Raw genomic sequence first — 16,143 nt, 5'->3', positions numbered from 1 at the left:
TATTCTCGCTATTATCTGAAACAAATACTGAAGCTTATTTCGGTATTCAATCCCTGATCTACATTTGCAGCTTTGTAAAAACCAACTTGAGATATGTATAAAAGATGCTTCATTTCCGTGGACGACAGTCAAGTCCATGAATCAAGAAATAGTCTCTTATTGGTTCACAGGTCAAAAAGGCTTAGCATGCCACTGATGACGATGAAATATGTAGAAAAAGCAATTAATAAGTGCTAGAATATAGGTCACCCCATCACTAGTATGTTAATACCTTGGCTATAAGAACAACATGAGGTGGCTGGATGGAAATCATATGCGATATGCCTGTATGATCCATAGATTTTTACGAACCCAGTATTCTCTTCCATATTGAAGCCAAGAACGCTCTAGATACAGTCATATGTTATAGATTTAATAAAGGGATGATGTTGCTATATTGTCTGAGTTGACATGTTTTCTACCACGTAGTGTGGCATATTGTCAGCTTGGCACTTCGCATCGGATACACCGCTCTATCGTCGCCTGATTGAAAGACAATATGTGTTAGGGGAGATTCAAGGAAGTGCTTCTACGTGGCACATAATTTATTGGGAATTCATGCGCATTAATCGATTCGGTGGACGTCCGATGCCCAGGTAAATAACGGTCAACGTTTACGATCCCAGCTTCGAAACACCAAACTCTGGGCATCGCGATCGCATGATTTCTCGAGAATCAAGAATCCCCAGATGTACATAGGTAATACGTTAACCATATTCTTCATGGAATCTTCGCAAGAGTACCCATAAGGAGATTTTCTTGATTCTGGGGCATTGGATCCATGATCAGCGATAAGCGACCTCGCGAAAATCATGATATAGAGTCAAGTTGCCTTGTACGGAAGGATTAGTCCGCACTTTAAGACAGCCACTTACATCTTTTCTCAACAAATAACTTAGTGTCTGGGGTTGGAACAAGTAATCTGCAGGTACAGTGTGATGTATGGATAGGCTCAGATGAGCTGAGAGACAAGCAGAAACAGGAACAAAGCGGACATCCCGGGACGATATTATGACGATCAAGCAGTACCTTTTCAGCGAATCAACCAACTCAATGTGACATTCCAGCAAACAATGACATCGGCCCAGCAGCAGCAGTCCCAAATTAGTCCTTAACAAAGTCCACTATAATTGGATGAAACGTCGACAGCTCATATAACTTGCTGTGGCGATTTCGGCAGTCTGGCATCCCTTTCAGCGATACCTCCGACGACCCAACCAATTAAAAGGTTCAATTAGCTTGGATCGTCGAAACGCGTTAATGCGTTGCTATCCCCTGTCCGGCTGGCGTACCTCGTTGTTGCGACGCTACAACAGGTTTCGAGGCTCCATTTAAGCTGCGATATAGACCGGGATGGTAGGTTTCAAAACGTCAACGGCTTTAACATGATTTCTATCATTGTTGAGTGGCAATAGGTCATTGAGAGATGACGACAAGAAATTGCTTATGCTCATCTTATTAAAAATGGACTTGTGTGGACGGCGAGTTGTATAAATACAGAGGCGTTGTGACCGGAAATCACTTTTGAAATCCTCATTCACATCCTCAAAGCACATCCAATACAGTAATCTACATCTTTACTCTCCTAAACCAATCACTCTATTCATCATGAAGTTCTCACTCGCCGCCGTTGCCCTCCTTGGAGCCGTTGTCTCTGCCCTTCCCGCCAACGAGAAGCGACAGGCCTACATCCCTTGCAGTGGCCTCTACGGCACTTCTCAGTGCTGTGCTACTGATGTCTTGGGTGTTGCCGACCTCGACTGCGGAAACCGTAAGTCATCGAGCCTTTCGATAAGAGACCAAGCTAACATGAACAGCCCCTTCGTCTCCCACCGACGCCGACAACTTCAGCGCTGTCTGCGCCGAGATTGGCCAGCGAGCTCGCTGCTGTGTCCTCCCCATCGTGAGTTTGCCTTTGGTATTGATGATTAATATAACTAAAATCTCTTTAGCTTGACCAAGGCATCCTCTGCAATACCCCTACTGGTGTCCAGGACTAAAGTGTCACGAGTTTGTGACCTTGTATAATGCGAATACGATATTGGAATTGATTGATGGATTATATAAACCGAGTTCTGACTTTGTTATAATATTAGTTCTAACAAGTTACATATTTGAATCAACCTCTTAATTCGTCTTTACTGCGGGATCTTGTGTTTTGCCCATCTACGGATCCCACAAAATGCATGTACCTTGTAAGTATGCTTATCTTAAACTCGATGGCATGTGCATTGTAGTATGGCATCCTTAATTAAACCCCACGATGGAACTGTTCAGCCGGATGCACCTACAAAGGCTTGGTATTTTGGCTTGATAGCACTGGATCGAATACGAGTATGGTTTTGTAGTTCCGAGCCTATTTGACAGATCCGTCCACTTAATTCCGTCCGGAAATATACACAAGCCCAATGAAACAAAGCACCCCCACACACAGTTGTACGCTATGATACCCGTTAAGATTGTTTCAATTCTTACAACCTAGAGCTTGGAGCTCTTTCTCCGATGCTCCCTGTTCTCTACTTGAACAATTTCTAAATCAGCATCCTTGTCGTCCCCAGGCCAACTCTTCACAAGGCCACCATCCTGGCCAAACACAGGGTCACACTTGGGCTTTCGAACCCTCCACGATTTGCCATAGTCGCCACCACGCTTGACAAAATCCCAGTTTCCACCATTGTAAGCTCCCATCATGGTATATCCCGACAATTCAACCTCTCCCAGGGCCTGCCGTGGGTCATCAGCTTCGATGCCGTGTCCAACACCGGGTGATAGGAGCTTGAACTCTGCTTCGGGTTTGGTGTTGTGTGTTTTGTGTGCTACGCCTGCTGGGATGACAAAAACATCTCCCGCTTCAGCTTGAAGCTCAATGCCGCCATTCTCCCAAGACGAGCCATAGGTGTTTTCTTGAAGGTCGTCTGATGTATCACCTGCACCGAAGCGAATAGTTGCGGTTCCTGAAAGGACTGCCATGCACTCATGCGCTTCCGAGTGAAAGTGAGATAATTGGGTTTGGGGATATCGAAAGATCCATTCCACGTCCCATCCGTTCTTGGTGAACGTTTCCCAAACTTCAACGGGGTCGCAATGCGTGGTGCCTGGTCGTTTAGCTAACACATTTTTATAGTGCAGAAGTGGTCTTGGTGAATTTGGAACGAGATCTGTGGGGAGGAGATAGTATTCCTTGATGTTGGACATGATTGGTATGGAAATATGTACAATAATTTATGATGGATAGATATGTGACTTATTATGACAATGAGTGTTCCCCGCAGCATCCGGGGTTGATATAAATAAGCGAAGTCGGGATGGCATCCGAGTCGGAATTTGAAGCCGGGCGTGACGCTATCGTGGACGGAATCTGACGGCCCAATTCCGCGATCAACATTGTCACGTATTTCCATTATTATCCGTCAACAATTAAACGTTTAATTAATCGAATTACTATCAGACACAAATTATCTACTCCTTGCCACCCTTCAGGCTGAAAGTGTATTTAGCCTGGAGAACATAAGGATCACCACCGGGCTCAAAGATTTGCTTCTGGTCACGCATCCACTCGGGGTGGTTGATACCATCAATGTAGTCCTGAACCTCAAGAACGACACATCCGTACTTGGGGATTGTTCGAGGGAAGTCCTTGTTATCCTTGAGACCCTGAGTGCGCTTCAGAGGGAAGTCACCCTTTTGTTGCGTGCAGCTGTAGAACTGGAAGGCATCTTGGTCGGAGTAAATGTCGACTTGGATGCCAGACCATGCGGAAGACAGACTAGCAACGGGACCTTCGGTGCGCCAGTCGTAGTTACCGAGCTGGCCACGGTTGACGGTGAAGCAGGTGTCTAGAATATGATGTTAGCAGGGTTTTAATAGAAACAAAAAAGAATGCGACTTACCATATCCGGTGCAGTTGAAACCGCAGTTGTTCTTCAGGTCTTCGTTGTTCTCTTGGTCTCCAATCATCTTTCTCTTGCTCCAGAAATCATTGACGGATCCCTTCTTGTTGGCAATGATATCACCAGTGGGAATAAGGATGTTGTCGACGTCCATGCGCTGGCCACCGTAGGGCATGTGCAGGGAGTGGTTGGAAACAGTGTTTGTCTCGTTGTTGGAGAAGCCATCGAGGTTCCAGTATGTGTGGGAGGTCAACATGATGGGAGTCTTCTTGGTGGTGGCCAATGCGACAATCTTGATGTCCCAGTCCATTCCCTCGAGGGTGTATGTCACATAGGACACAACCTCGCCGGGGAAACCCTCCTTGCCATCGGGGTCGACGATGGAGAAGGTGATGCTCGAGTCGGTGTAGGACACAACAGTGAAGTTGCGGTAATCCCAACCGTCAGGGCCACCGTGAAGGGTATCGGCGCCATCGGGAGACTCTTTGGTAGGGTTATCGTTGGGCTTGACGTGATAATCCTTGCCGTCAATCTCAAAGGTGCTGTTTCGGATACGGTTGGCGTATCGTCCGGGGACACCACCGAGATGAGGGTGACCCTTGTCGATGCTGTAGTGGGTGGCGTTGTCGAAGCCAGCAACGATGTCTCGGGAGATACCGTACTGGTCATCGATCAAAAGGTTGGTGATAGAGGCGCCGTAAGGGATAAAGGCAGCCTTGATACCGTCTCCGGAGAGCCAGTATTTACCATCCTTATCAGGACCCTTGCCCTTGGTCGCAAAGACCGAAGGGAGGAGAGCGGCAACGACGGCAGTCTTGAAGAACATGATTGCAGTGGTCGAGTGGAGACTGATCAGCAGAAGACAGCAGAAGACAGCAGCTCATGGGAGCTTTATAGAGATTGGCGATGCGAACAATGCGGAGTCAACATGTCAATGTCCACAGCAAGGAACCCCTCTTGAAAGGATGTAGAATGCCGTTGAAGCTCGCATGACGAAGGTTCAAGGTTAATGACTGGTGCGGTTGTCGATGAGCAACGGAAAGCTTGTCGTTGCGACTCCAGAAGTTCCTGGGGTAGCTTTGGAGCTAGACCTTTCCCCAGGTTTTTCATTGCGCGCCAAGTCGCGATTGGTGCGCGTGGTTCGGGTATATTAGCGAATGCTTAGCGTCAGCATCCATTGTACGAGTTCGATTGTGATCATCGTGCGGGGGAAATCAGGCTGTTTGTAGAACAGACTAGAGGGTGAATCCTTTGACCGAGTTATTGGCTGGGATGGTAAGCGATATGGTCTAGCTGAGAGTTGTGACATCCCACCAATCGGTGCTGAATGGTCTAGAACTCAAAGGTAATTAATCCGTGTATTGGATAGAGTGATTAACTATGTTCTATGAGTTGGATTGACAACAATTGGCTCTCTAGTCGGTGTAATTCAGCCCTGTAAACCGAAGGGGAAGCCAAAGAGGCTGGGCGAAACTTGTCTACCATGGATGTGGATATCTTGGTGCGGAGAAGGTCTTTACGTCACATCATACCCTGTCTCGGAGCACGACGTTGCATTGAGTGATACCACGTGCAATCATGGGTTGATGATCATGGCTGAATACGGACAGAGGTTGGGACGGTGATGAGATGACAGGAAACAAAGGCAGTCTAAACTCAGGAACAGAGGATTTAGCAAACATCAAAAACGTGAGACGCACATATAGCAAGTATTGAAGATCGTCAACGCTCGATGGCGTGGAATATGATTGGGTTCCGTTTCGTTGGAACCAAGTTGCAGATGCCACTATAGGCTGCTCTGAAACATTGACCGGCAGAGCGACGGTTATACTCGATCGATAGGCTGCGAAAGAGCTGGGATTAATGAGGCATGTAATATTAGTGTGGTTTATATTAGCCTGATTGATCTGTAATTGTGAATCTTCCGTCCTCTTTCTTGATAGAATGTCATGATGCTGAACCTGGAGATGTGTCAATGAACAGTGTCCTCAAGAGTACTCTGCAGATTCAGACGCTAAATTGTATTGTTCCACCACTCAAAAGTCAGCGCTAAGACCATCCATCAATGAGAGATGACACGGACGACGCTAAAGCACACGAATTAGCTGAGTATCGTTTGGTGATGCCCATTCACGAACACTTACTCCTAGTTTCAAATACAAAGTCTATATGTCATAAAATTGGTATCACTATCTACTCATCTAACATGTACTCATATACTAAATCACCATAAGTAAACAGCCGCCGCAAACATCGTAGCTCCCAAAAGACCCATCGAAGGCATCCTCACAATTCCCTCTGAGGTTCCCTCTTCAAAACCCTTGTCTTCACCGCCCAAATACTCAGCACCAAGCTTTGTCAAACCTCCATCGCTATTAAACAGTGCAACATTCTTTCCAGTCCATTCGTTGGCGTCATTTTTTCTAAACGCTCCAAACCACGCATACGCTTCAACATCTTTTCTCTTGTCCAAATTCGGTAGAGTCTCGTTCATCATGGCAAGAGTTGCTTCTTCATCCTCTTTCGGGAGAGCCATTTCCGTAATCCAGAACGGCGCATCAGGTGCGGTCTCGTTGTAAAAGTCGCGAAGACTGTTGAGCCAGTTATCCAAGCCCACGGCGTCGCCGTACCAATGCACAGCAATAAAATCCGTGGGACAACCCTTGTCGTCGATATCGTAGCATGATTCGTTAAAATCGCGTAGCCACTCCAAGCCTCGTGGTGAGCCGGTAACGCTGGGATGGCTTATCGACCATTCGCGCTTGGTATCTCTCAATGGAACGATGTTTTTCATATAAGCCTTTGCTGCATCTTTGGGTGAAATAGCACTTCCTCCGGTGTCAGTTTCGCCGTCTGGCTCGTTGAAAGTGAGAAGGTGAGTTGACGAGTCGGGAAGATTATTTAGACGATTTTGAAGTTCTGAATCTGATGCATCATCTAGGCCGTGGATTAACGGAACAAAGGGTAGAGAGTTTCCGATTTGTTGTGCAGGCCAGAGAGACCAGGTATAATACCACGCGATTTCTGAGTTGTTTGAGGTGAGAAGCTTATTGTCGGCTTCGTGATCATCTCCATGGAACGCGAGACCTCGTTTTGATGAGAGATCGACTCCCTCGACAGCTCCCCAGAGATACAAAAAGTGATAAAACAGTGACTGACGCATTGTATCTCAGACAAGAATAGTACTATGTATAATGTGATGGTGTTTCAGAAGTTAGAGAGGAAAAGGCTGTGTTAAATAGATGGACATCACCAATTAAATCAGGATCAAACGTATCAGCCTTGTAGATTATGTTTCAAAAAGTCAGGGATTGCCTTGGAAAGTTGGTCTTGTCTTGTACGTGTCGTTCATTTCTTGGAGTGGCCATATCCTGACGCACTGCTAATGATGTCATATCCTTGCCAAGGTATCCCTGCCCTGCCACGATACCAACAAGTACTTGGCAGCGTCAAAGATATTTTTACTTCTTCTTCATCTTGACTCACCGCTTGATGTTTAGTCTTTCGGCTGAGGCTATTTGACAAGGATGATAGATAACGTAAAGTTTACTTGTCTAATTAGTTATTCATCAGTCGTGACATTATCTTGATAGGATGATCCTCCTCTACTCCGTACCATCATCAATATCCCGGAGTATCTGTCAATCATATTTTTTCTTGTTCAGCAAAATAGTAGATCAAAACAAAGGCAGCTGATTAAAATCAAGAGGACGGAAGCAGAGTTAAAATAGTGGACAGGAATATTGTTCGCTTCCAGGAGCCCAAGGCTGATATTAGCTTAAAAATGCAACCTAATCACCCTTTACTCGACTAATAACTTTACAAGACATGCCACTTAAACGAATTTAAATTTGAGTCCAGTATATCTAAAATCCCCCAGTATCTCCAAAATCTAAACCTGAATCAGTTCATTTGCCATCTTTCTTGGGTTGAGCGTGATCCTCCCAGTAAGTAAACTCCCATATTCGCCGACGCTCACGCTGTAGAACATCGGCCGTGATTTCAAATAACTCCACACAGGGTTCATCCCTCTTCGAAAGTGACGAAATAAACATGGATCCTCTCTTGCTCGTGCCAGGTTTCGGCGATGGACGACCATGCTGCTGAGCCCAGGTTTCATCGTAGTAAGTTAGGTACACTAGGTTCTCTGCCGCTTCGAGTTCCTTTTCAACTTGAGCGAATACGCCAAGTATGGTGTGGGTGATGATTGGGTAGTTGATGCCAGAGAGAGGCCTCATTGGTGCTTCTAACGAGAAACCACACACGTCCTGCAGGAAATCCGCTTCAGCATTCAAGACAACGTCACGATCGCTCTTGATCTCTGGCGGTGGCTGACGGGGATCTGGTGAGGTCGTTTGAGTTATTGTCTGGGCTGTGGATGGACCTCCTTCAGTTTCTGTTGCACTGGTACCCCTAGCCTCAGGAAGAGCAGGCGTTGCATCCTCATCGTCGTCCTCATCATCGGATTTTGTACCTAGAGACTTGAGAATGCCCAAATCGCTAGACAAAGAAGTATCCAGTACGCCAAGAGCTTCATGGTTCCAGTCGGCCTTTCGATAGGCTGATAATGCAGATTCTCGGTTGAAGTTTGTGCACCAACTGATGTCGTAGGTCTCGTGTACATTTTTAGGCTTGTCCCTCCTCTGGCCTAGTGTTTGTAAATGTGTTGGCTTCATGCTTGTCATAGTTGCTGTTATCTTGCCTGCGTCGGTTTGACCGTCCACATCCTTCGGAAACGCGCACTTTTTGAAGAGAATTTCAAGAGCTTCCCATAGCGGCACAGGCTTCTCAATGTAATCTCCTTGTTTGAGAAATCGGTACAGTTGGAGAATAAGCACCGGCTCCTGCATCTCTTGCCACAACCACATCATCTGCTTGAATGATATCGACAAGGCTTCCTCAAGACTAGCGCCGCAGAGAAAGGGGGAGTATTCGTGCAGCCCATTCGTCTCTTGAAATCGAGATGGTTCTATAGCTTCCCAATCGATCCAGATGTCTTCTAGCCTCGTCATAACATTAATTCGCTCTTCGGCTTGACCTTTGGCATAGATGTGCTGGCCGAGGTAATTTCTAAAGTCTTGTTCAACATCGATGATGTCCGGAAGAACATTACCCCTCACGAGGTTGTCGAAATCATCGCAATGTTCTTTCAAATAGATACACATCCATTCGATTCCCTTATGGTAGCTGCCCAGGGAGTAGATCTTATGTCGATCAAAGAATTTATCGATATCCCGCCTTGCCTCGAAGTCTGCGGGCTCCTCCATGACATGCTCCGAGTCCACTGTTATCAGCCATCCCTTGGAAATGGTGAAAGCGTCCACAATGCACTGGAGTTGAAAGACGTGATGTGGCTGGATCAGCGTTTCGATCTTGATTCTTGCGTCCTGCATCGCTAGGCGTGTAATATCAGCCGCGAATTCGTTGAGGCCGAATAGAGTTCGTTTGCCCACTGCCCAGTCAACGTCTTCCAAATTCTTTGGGTGATCAGAGTCTCTCTTGGCATTCAGCTGCGCTGCTGAATAACAGTTGACGAGGTCGTAGAGCCATTTTATAATATAATGATGTCGCCAGGTCAGTCGCTCATCGTGAGTCATTGTGTCCAATCTTGCATTCGGACCCCAACTAGCAATCCTTCGTGTCATATTCCTTGTTGGCTTGCCAGTCCTGTTTAGTCGAAAATCGTCAAGAAACGCCTTGAGGGCTTTGTAGACATGGTAAAGGAATTGCTCCTCGATGTCTTCAATCGTTCTGGGTATTATTTCGCCATTTGGATTCGCAATATCGAACTGAAACGTTCCTTGTGCGTTGCTGACATCACCGCGAGCAAGTGCCCTCACGATAGTCAGATAAGAGTCATTCCCGGCAAAGTCGGCCAACATGGCGGCATGAGTTCTCCGGACCATTGAGAAAGCCACTTTAGATGTGGCAGCCGCGACGGCGGTGTTGTGAGTAACTCCGCTGTTGACGGCTTCCTTCCACACGTAGGCGGTGCACCATCGAAGCTCGATCCATTGCTGAGCTGCCGAATGTACAGCAAGCATATAGTTGTTTGCCCTTTCGTCTTGGCCGTCGATGTTGAGCAATCTCTCCAAAGGAATCTGTTCATGGACTGGTCCCTTGGCAGGCTGCTTTGCTTTGGCCTTCCTGGACTTTCCTTTCTTCTTTCCCTTTGCAGGTCTTCGTCGCTGAGCTGGTCTGGAACTTGTCGCTTCTTCTTCTTCCTCACTAGATGCTTCTTTGTTTTGGATGTTCAGTGCCGCGAAGCTCCTGGATATGTCATCTTGGAGGTCTTGGAGAGTAGGCAAATTTTCATCTTGTGTAGTGTCGCGTGTCCAGCCGGCACCGCCGAGGATGTCGAAACATTGTTCCAAGGTGTTGGTAAAGTGTTGATGAGTGCGATCGCTCTCTGCCAGGACTGGATCGACTTTGGCTTCTGCGTTTGCTTTGTAGGCGTCTCTAGCAATCTTTCTCTTTCGGATGGCCGAGTCTAGAGCGCTGAATATATAGTAAGGAACTTTTTGATTCTGGTCGGCTAGGTATTTGGCCCGAGGGACGAAACCATTGACAGTAGGGGGAGCGTTAACGTCGAGTTGTGGTGCTGGGCCGGGGTTGGTGGTATTGGACGACAGGAAGCGCAACTTTGTTTCATTCGCTAACCAGCCGACGAAGAACTGAGTATCTGTCTTGTACTTCTCATAGAGGGAATAAGAGGCCATTTTGGCAACCTCTTTTGAATCCAAGAAATCTTGGCAACAAAAAAAGGTCCCAAAATTGATGAACAGTGGGAATGATGGTTGATACTAGACAAAATTTAACAACAGCCGACAACCAACTTAAAATATTTCGTAGTGATCCATAGCGGGACTGGAGACAAACCAAGCTAGCGTCGTCTACTATCCAGACTAGAGAGTGTCCAGCATACAGGGTGGTGGATGTTCGACGATAGCAAAGAATTGTATTGTCCTCGGACAGTCTCTTAACCGAGTCCAAAATGAACCCTTTACAAGGTGAGATTTAGTGGGAATAGCGAGACTAAGCGATAAAGACATGAGGCATCTGTGGAGTCGAGGCTGAATATGTGGATGTCCAGGTTAGGGACGTGCAATACGGAACAAAGAACTTGCAAGGTTTGTCTAGACGCCACCTTGTTTTTTTATTGACACGACAATAGACGATGCTCAATAGCCACATACACAGTGGCCAACTTGAACTAACGCATCGTAGGTTGCTATTGTCTCTTTGTCCTCCGATCACGAGCTGGTAGGCATACTCGTCAACTTCTCACCGGTACTGGCATCATCCGCCTTCCAAAGAGATGTCACAGTCTTCCACTGGGTGTAAAATCTCAATCCATCCTTGCCGTAAAAATTGGCTAAGCCAGTACCGGCCACACTTCTCTTATTGCCTGTGAAGGAGAACATGGGGAGAGGAACGGGAATCGGCACGTTGATGCCGACTTGTCCAGCGTCGATCTCCTGCTGGAACAAAGAGGCCTTGGCGCCGTTGTTGGTAAAGATGACCGCACCGTTACCCCAAGCGTTGGAGTTAATGATGTTGATTCCTGATTGGAGAGTATCGGCTTCCATGCACAGAAGCACGGGACCAAAGATCTCTTCGCGGTAGCATTCCATCTCTGGCGTGACACCTGCGATGACTGTTGGGCCGACCTGCGATAGTTAGCGTCTTTGTTTTTGTCTCTGATTGTTTCACTTACCCAGTTACCGTCGGGGAAACCCTCGGGCTTCCACCCTCTGCCATCGAGGAGGATCTTGGCACCCTCCTTCTCAGCGCTGGTAATAAGAGCCTCACAGCGATCACGAGCTTGCGGTGTAATGAGCGGCCCAAAGTCAGACTTGGAGTCAAATCCACTACCAGCAACATGGTTCTTTGCCTTTTTCACGAGATCATCCACCCATTGCTTCGCATCGCCCAGGGTGATCAAAACACTCAAAGCCATGCATCGTTGTCCAGCAGCGCCAAATGCGGCGCCGGCGATTGAGTCGAGTGCGTGCTCTTTGTTTGCGTCCAAGCTCAGAAGCGCATGGTTCTTTGCGCCGAGGTTAGCTTGGACACGCTTTCCGTTGGCTGAACCGCGTTGGTAGATGTATTCTCCGGCTTTGTTGGATCCAACGAAAGAAATGGCCTGAATTTCTGGTTCGTCGAGGAGGAAGTTGACTGTGTCCTTTGAACCATGCACAACGTTGACAACACCTGGAGGGAAACCAGCCTCTCTGCAGAGTTCGGCAATCATCATGGCTGCGCCTGGGTCACGCTCGGAAGGCTTGACAATCATGCAGTTTCCGGTTACTGTCGCCAAAGGGAGAGACCACAGTGGGATCATAGCAGGGAAGTTAAATGGGCAGATGGCGGCGGTGATACCAAGAGGCTGTCGGTAAGACCGTGTTTCCATATCCTTTGCAACCTCGAGAACCTCTCCAGTGAGCTGAGTGGTAATTCCACATGCCGTCTCACAAACTTGCAGTCCACGCAGAACATCACCCTTTGCATCAGCAAAAGTCTTTCCTTGCTCTGTGACGATGCTTGTGGCAAGGTTATCCATATGCTCGCGGATCAGATGCGTCAGCTTGAACATAATCTGCTGACGCTTAATAATGCTTGTCCTCTTCCATCCTGGGAATGCAGCTTTAGCTGATCGGACGGCTTCTTCAAGTTCATCTTTTGTGCTTTCTGGGACACGGGTGATGATGTTGTTTGTTGCTGGATCGTGAACATCGATCCATTTTGTTGTCTTTGAGGAGACGAGCTTGTTGTCGATGAAGTTTTGGGTATCTGTTGGAGAAGATAGCTTCTCGTGATTGCCCGGATAGATGACAGACTTGTAGATTGAAGTTGAAGGCATATTGACGATAATTGAATGGTGTTTGATAGAGAAAGAATGAAATTGAAATGGTTGATATAGGAGAGACGGAAGGTTCCTGCTACGTGTAAGATAGTCGGCCGGCTCCGGAGACAGACCGACAGTTCCGTCTAGTTACCCCGCACTCTCCTGAGTGTCTTGTAGAGAGTCTTGGGTCTTGTGATGATTTATCTGGCACCGAGTTAAGCGGGGCCGATATCCGCTATCTGTGGTCTCTGAGAGTCATTGAAAGGCCAAGGCCTATCAACGACGGTAATCAAAGACATTGCCGGGTTTGTGCAACTATCGATTACCGTGATACGTGGCAGACCAGTGTTGTCGACTGCCCTGCAGCTTTCGGTTGGCTGTCCGGGCTGCTGTCTGCGAGTTGAGCAGATCTCACTGTTAGAGGCAGCTGCTGACTCGGTACTGTATATGGTGGGGTAATTTCCTCTGGACCGGTATCGCTTCCGGCCTGTCTTCAGCATTGCTATGCATCAGAACGTTCTGGGTGAATATATAAAAAAATGTATATGTATATGTTCTCATATAGGATTGAGAGTTATTCTACGACCAGTACTGTTAACGGTTTACACCGAGGAACGTAGAGTCTGGTGGTCCATCTTCAGTAGTGTTATAAGGATAGGGCGGTGAGTTATAGTGGCAGACAAGAGCGAAAAAGGATGACATTGGATAAAAGTCTGAAGAAGAAGAAAAAGAGTCCTTAATGGGAAGCTTCTCTCTATATACCTCAAAACCATGATTCACCTAGCTCTGCATTCCAAGGCAGCTACAGCTTGTTTAAACCTTTGGCTAGCGGATTGGCAATCTGTCTTCGTGACTGTAGGCACCACCTTACAAGCGGCTGCCTTTGCCCCAAAATCAGATCCAATTGCAGTTTGTTACTACCATGATAACCAAGTCAGATATCAAATGGTCGATTGGAAAGAAATCATTGACAAAGTTGTTTGTTCATGAAAAAAAAACAGCCGTGTTGCAACTTGAGCAGATGTCCCAAGCCAATACAGAACTAATCAGAGAGGGAGCCATGGCCAAGATCTCAATTATGACAAACTATAGGTGCCAAGTAAATTCAGTCTGCTAAACTCATTTAAAATCCAAATATAATCATTCCTTCACAATCCAGACGTATGTAATCATTGTGCAGCGTTGTGTCACGTGCAGACACTCAAATCACATCAAGATCGCCTGAGTTTTCTGTTTTACCCAAACACAAACGTGAACATCACAAACTACCGCAACCATGGACGCCAGCCTATTACCCCTCAACGACCAAATATCGCGCTTCAAAGAAACAGTCAAACACAACAAAACCCTCATGGTCGTCTTGTCGCGCGCTGCCGAGATGAAGCTCCCTAATTGGTATCTCGCCGCCGGTGCACTCACGCAAACCGTCTGGAACGTCATGACAAACCGAGATCCCGAACAGGGCATAGATGACTACGACTTGATCTACTTTGACGCATCAGATCTATCATGGGAAGCTGAAGACGCCGTCATTCAAAAGGGAAAGGAACTCTTCAAGGACATTCCCGTTGAAGTTGAGATTCGAAACCAGGCGCGTGTGCATCTCTGGTACGAGAAGAAATTCGGACGACCTTGTCCTCAACACCACTCCAGCGAGGCCGCTATGACTGCGTGGGGAACCAACACGGCTTTGATTGGCGTGAGTTTGAGAGATGATGGAGAATGGGACATCTTTGCGCCTTGGGGTCTTTCGGATATGTTTACACTCGTTGTGCGTCCAAACCAGCAGATCATGACTGAGGAGACATACAACAAAAAGACTCAGCGATGGATCAAACTTTGGCCCGAAATCACAATCATGCCATGGAAATAGCCACCCGTCTATAGAATTCAACATGTTAGACTGTGCTGATCTCAACGATTGCACAAAAAGTACTTTAGAGTCTCAATTTCAGGCACCAATTCCCCTCTTGTCACTGAGCTTTGGATCTGAGCCTATCTAAATCTCCACCTTGGGCCCAACGTACACCTTGTTGGCAAACAAAAAGTAGTAAATAGTAGCGAGAATAGCAACTCCACCAGTCATCAGAGGAGCATAGTTCATACTAGCAGCATCCACTGGAGTCTGAGGCGGCCATAGGCTGAAGAACCAAACAATAAAGATAAACATGCATGCAAAGACATTGTTGGCAATACCAAACATGCCCTTGAGATGCCATGGTCCCCACTCTAGGACTTGTCCGTCGCCAGTGATGTTTCTAATCTTGTAATCCTTGTCGCAGCGTCGATAGAGAAGCAATATGGCGGGCACAAAGTAAGAGGCGTAAAGGCCAGAGATAGCGACTGAGATGATGGCGTTGTAGACAACTGATGAGCCGAGGTTGATCAAGCCAATAAGGCAGGAAATAAGGCATGTGATGGAGATGGACCAGACAGGCATATTGGTTCGAGGTTCCACCTGATTTGTTAGTCAAGAAGCTTCACGAGGGGAAAGAAAAGTACCTTTGAGAGAGTGCCTGAGAAAGGCATGGCGTTGTCTCGAGCAAAAGCCCACAGCATGCGTGATGTTGAGGCGATAACACCAACAGTAGCCGACAGGGTCATGAGAACAATTAGTGATGCCATTCCAGCTGTTCCGTTGACAGACCCTGTAGCTTGGTAGAATATCTCCATAAAGGGATATCCAGTGGGAGAGTCGACAGCTGCGTCGATGTCGGTGGCGCTGTAAAGCATGGCGATGATCATTCCGAAGCCCAAGAGGCCATTGATGGTGATGCTACCCATGATAGATCGGGGAACTACTAGAGAAGGGTTTCTAACTTCTTCGCACATCTAGAATCGTCAGTAATAGGCGCTAAAAGGATGATTTGACTTACATGGAAAGAACAGTCGACACCAGTGAAGGAAAAGACGCAACCCAGCAATCCCACAAACCACGAGAGGCCTTGCGTAGGCCATTCACCACCATTCCTCCACTCCGTAAAAACTTACAGTGCCATTGTCATTATCGCGGAAGACAAGAAGAGTAATGAGGATAGCAAAGAACCCAATAAGATGCAAGATCAGAATCATCCCTTCAAGGATTGGAAGTAGAGCGCTGACGACAGTATTGATGATGATGGCAACCAAGATACAAGCCCAGATCAGCAGAGTACCGTGCCATGTTTGCGCATCGTAATCAGGGCGCGTAAAAATAACAAGACCTTGTATCATCGTCGCAGTCAGGAATCCAGCTGCTGCAGAAGTTCCCTGCCAACCAGGCAAAGTCATCCATCCCGTGATGTAACTAAGGTATTTCGAGTATCGGGGAGGCGCGAGCAAACAGCAAGTACCTCGGTATTTTCACAGTGATGAAATATCTTGCTT

The 16,143-nt window shown here is 47.1% G+C and overlaps 8 protein-coding genes across 8 annotated transcripts; 2 read left to right on the top strand and 6 right to left on the bottom strand.

The window, feature by feature from the left end:
* The first annotated feature begins 1,588 nt into the window (after window positions 1–1,588).
* On the top strand, window positions 1,589–2,179 carry FGSG_01831 (uncharacterized protein). Its single transcript, XM_011319371.1, has 3 exons — window positions 1,589–1,810; window positions 1,857–1,942; window positions 1,992–2,179. The coding sequence occupies exons 1-3, from the start codon at window positions 1,648–1,650 to the stop codon at window positions 2,037–2,039; spliced, it is 297 nt and encodes a 98-aa protein (XP_011317673.1). The 5' UTR covers window positions 1,589–1,647; the 3' UTR covers window positions 2,040–2,179.
* A 338-nt stretch (window positions 2,180–2,517) lies between these two features.
* On the bottom strand, window positions 2,518–3,234 carry FGSG_01830 (uncharacterized protein; the record flags this gene model as incomplete). The annotated part of the gene is made up of 1 exon (XM_011319370.1): window positions 2,518–3,234. One exon carries the CDS (start codon window positions 3,232–3,234, stop codon window positions 2,518–2,520), a length of 717 nt encoding a protein of 238 aa, XP_011317672.1.
* Window positions 3,235–3,498: 264 nt separating this feature from the next.
* FGSG_01829 (uncharacterized protein) lies at window positions 3,499–4,755 on the bottom strand (the record flags this gene model as incomplete). Its single annotated transcript, XM_011319369.1, has 2 exons — window positions 3,499–3,875; window positions 3,930–4,755. 2 exons carry the CDS (start codon window positions 4,753–4,755, stop codon window positions 3,499–3,501), a joined length of 1,203 nt encoding a protein of 400 aa, XP_011317671.1.
* A 1,398-nt stretch (window positions 4,756–6,153) lies between these two features.
* Window positions 6,154–7,092, bottom strand: FGSG_01828 (uncharacterized protein; the record flags this gene model as incomplete). Its single annotated transcript, XM_011319368.1, has 1 exon — window positions 6,154–7,092. The coding sequence occupies one exon, from the start codon at window positions 7,090–7,092 to the stop codon at window positions 6,154–6,156; it is 939 nt and encodes a 312-aa protein (XP_011317670.1).
* Window positions 7,093–7,837: 745 nt separating this feature from the next.
* FGSG_01827 (uncharacterized protein) lies at window positions 7,838–10,648 on the bottom strand (the record flags this gene model as incomplete). The annotated part of the gene is made up of 1 exon (XM_011319367.1): window positions 7,838–10,648. The coding sequence occupies one exon, from the start codon at window positions 10,646–10,648 to the stop codon at window positions 7,838–7,840; it is 2,811 nt and encodes a 936-aa protein (XP_011317669.1).
* A 534-nt stretch (window positions 10,649–11,182) lies between these two features.
* FGSG_01826 (methylmalonate-semialdehyde dehydrogenase) lies at window positions 11,183–12,792 on the bottom strand (the record flags this gene model as incomplete). Its single annotated transcript, XM_011319366.1, has 2 exons — window positions 11,183–11,599; window positions 11,647–12,792. 2 exons carry the CDS (start codon window positions 12,790–12,792, stop codon window positions 11,183–11,185), a joined length of 1,563 nt encoding a protein of 520 aa, XP_011317668.1.
* Window positions 12,793–14,053: 1,261 nt separating this feature from the next.
* Window positions 14,054–14,650, top strand: FGSG_01825 (uncharacterized protein; the record flags this gene model as incomplete). Its single annotated transcript, XM_011319365.1, has 1 exon — window positions 14,054–14,650. One exon carries the CDS (start codon window positions 14,054–14,056, stop codon window positions 14,648–14,650), a length of 597 nt encoding a protein of 198 aa, XP_011317667.1.
* A 593-nt stretch (window positions 14,651–15,243) lies between these two features.
* On the bottom strand, window positions 15,244–15,735 carry FGSG_12016 (uncharacterized protein; the record flags this gene model as incomplete). Its single annotated transcript, XM_011319364.1, has 2 exons — window positions 15,244–15,609; window positions 15,712–15,735. The coding sequence occupies 2 exons, from the start codon at window positions 15,733–15,735 to the stop codon at window positions 15,244–15,246; spliced, it is 390 nt and encodes a 129-aa protein (XP_011317666.1).
* Between the last annotated feature and the right edge of the window lie 408 nt (window positions 15,736–16,143).

The sequence above is a fragment of the Fusarium graminearum genome, chromosome 1 (genome assembly GCF_000240135.3).
Source record: "Fusarium graminearum PH-1 chromosome 1, whole genome shotgun sequence".
Lineage (NCBI taxonomy): Eukaryota > Fungi > Ascomycota > Sordariomycetes > Hypocreales > Nectriaceae > Fusarium > Fusarium graminearum.
The sequence above is the reverse complement of the archived record's forward strand: the minus strand, read 5'-3'. Positions and strand labels throughout refer to the sequence as shown.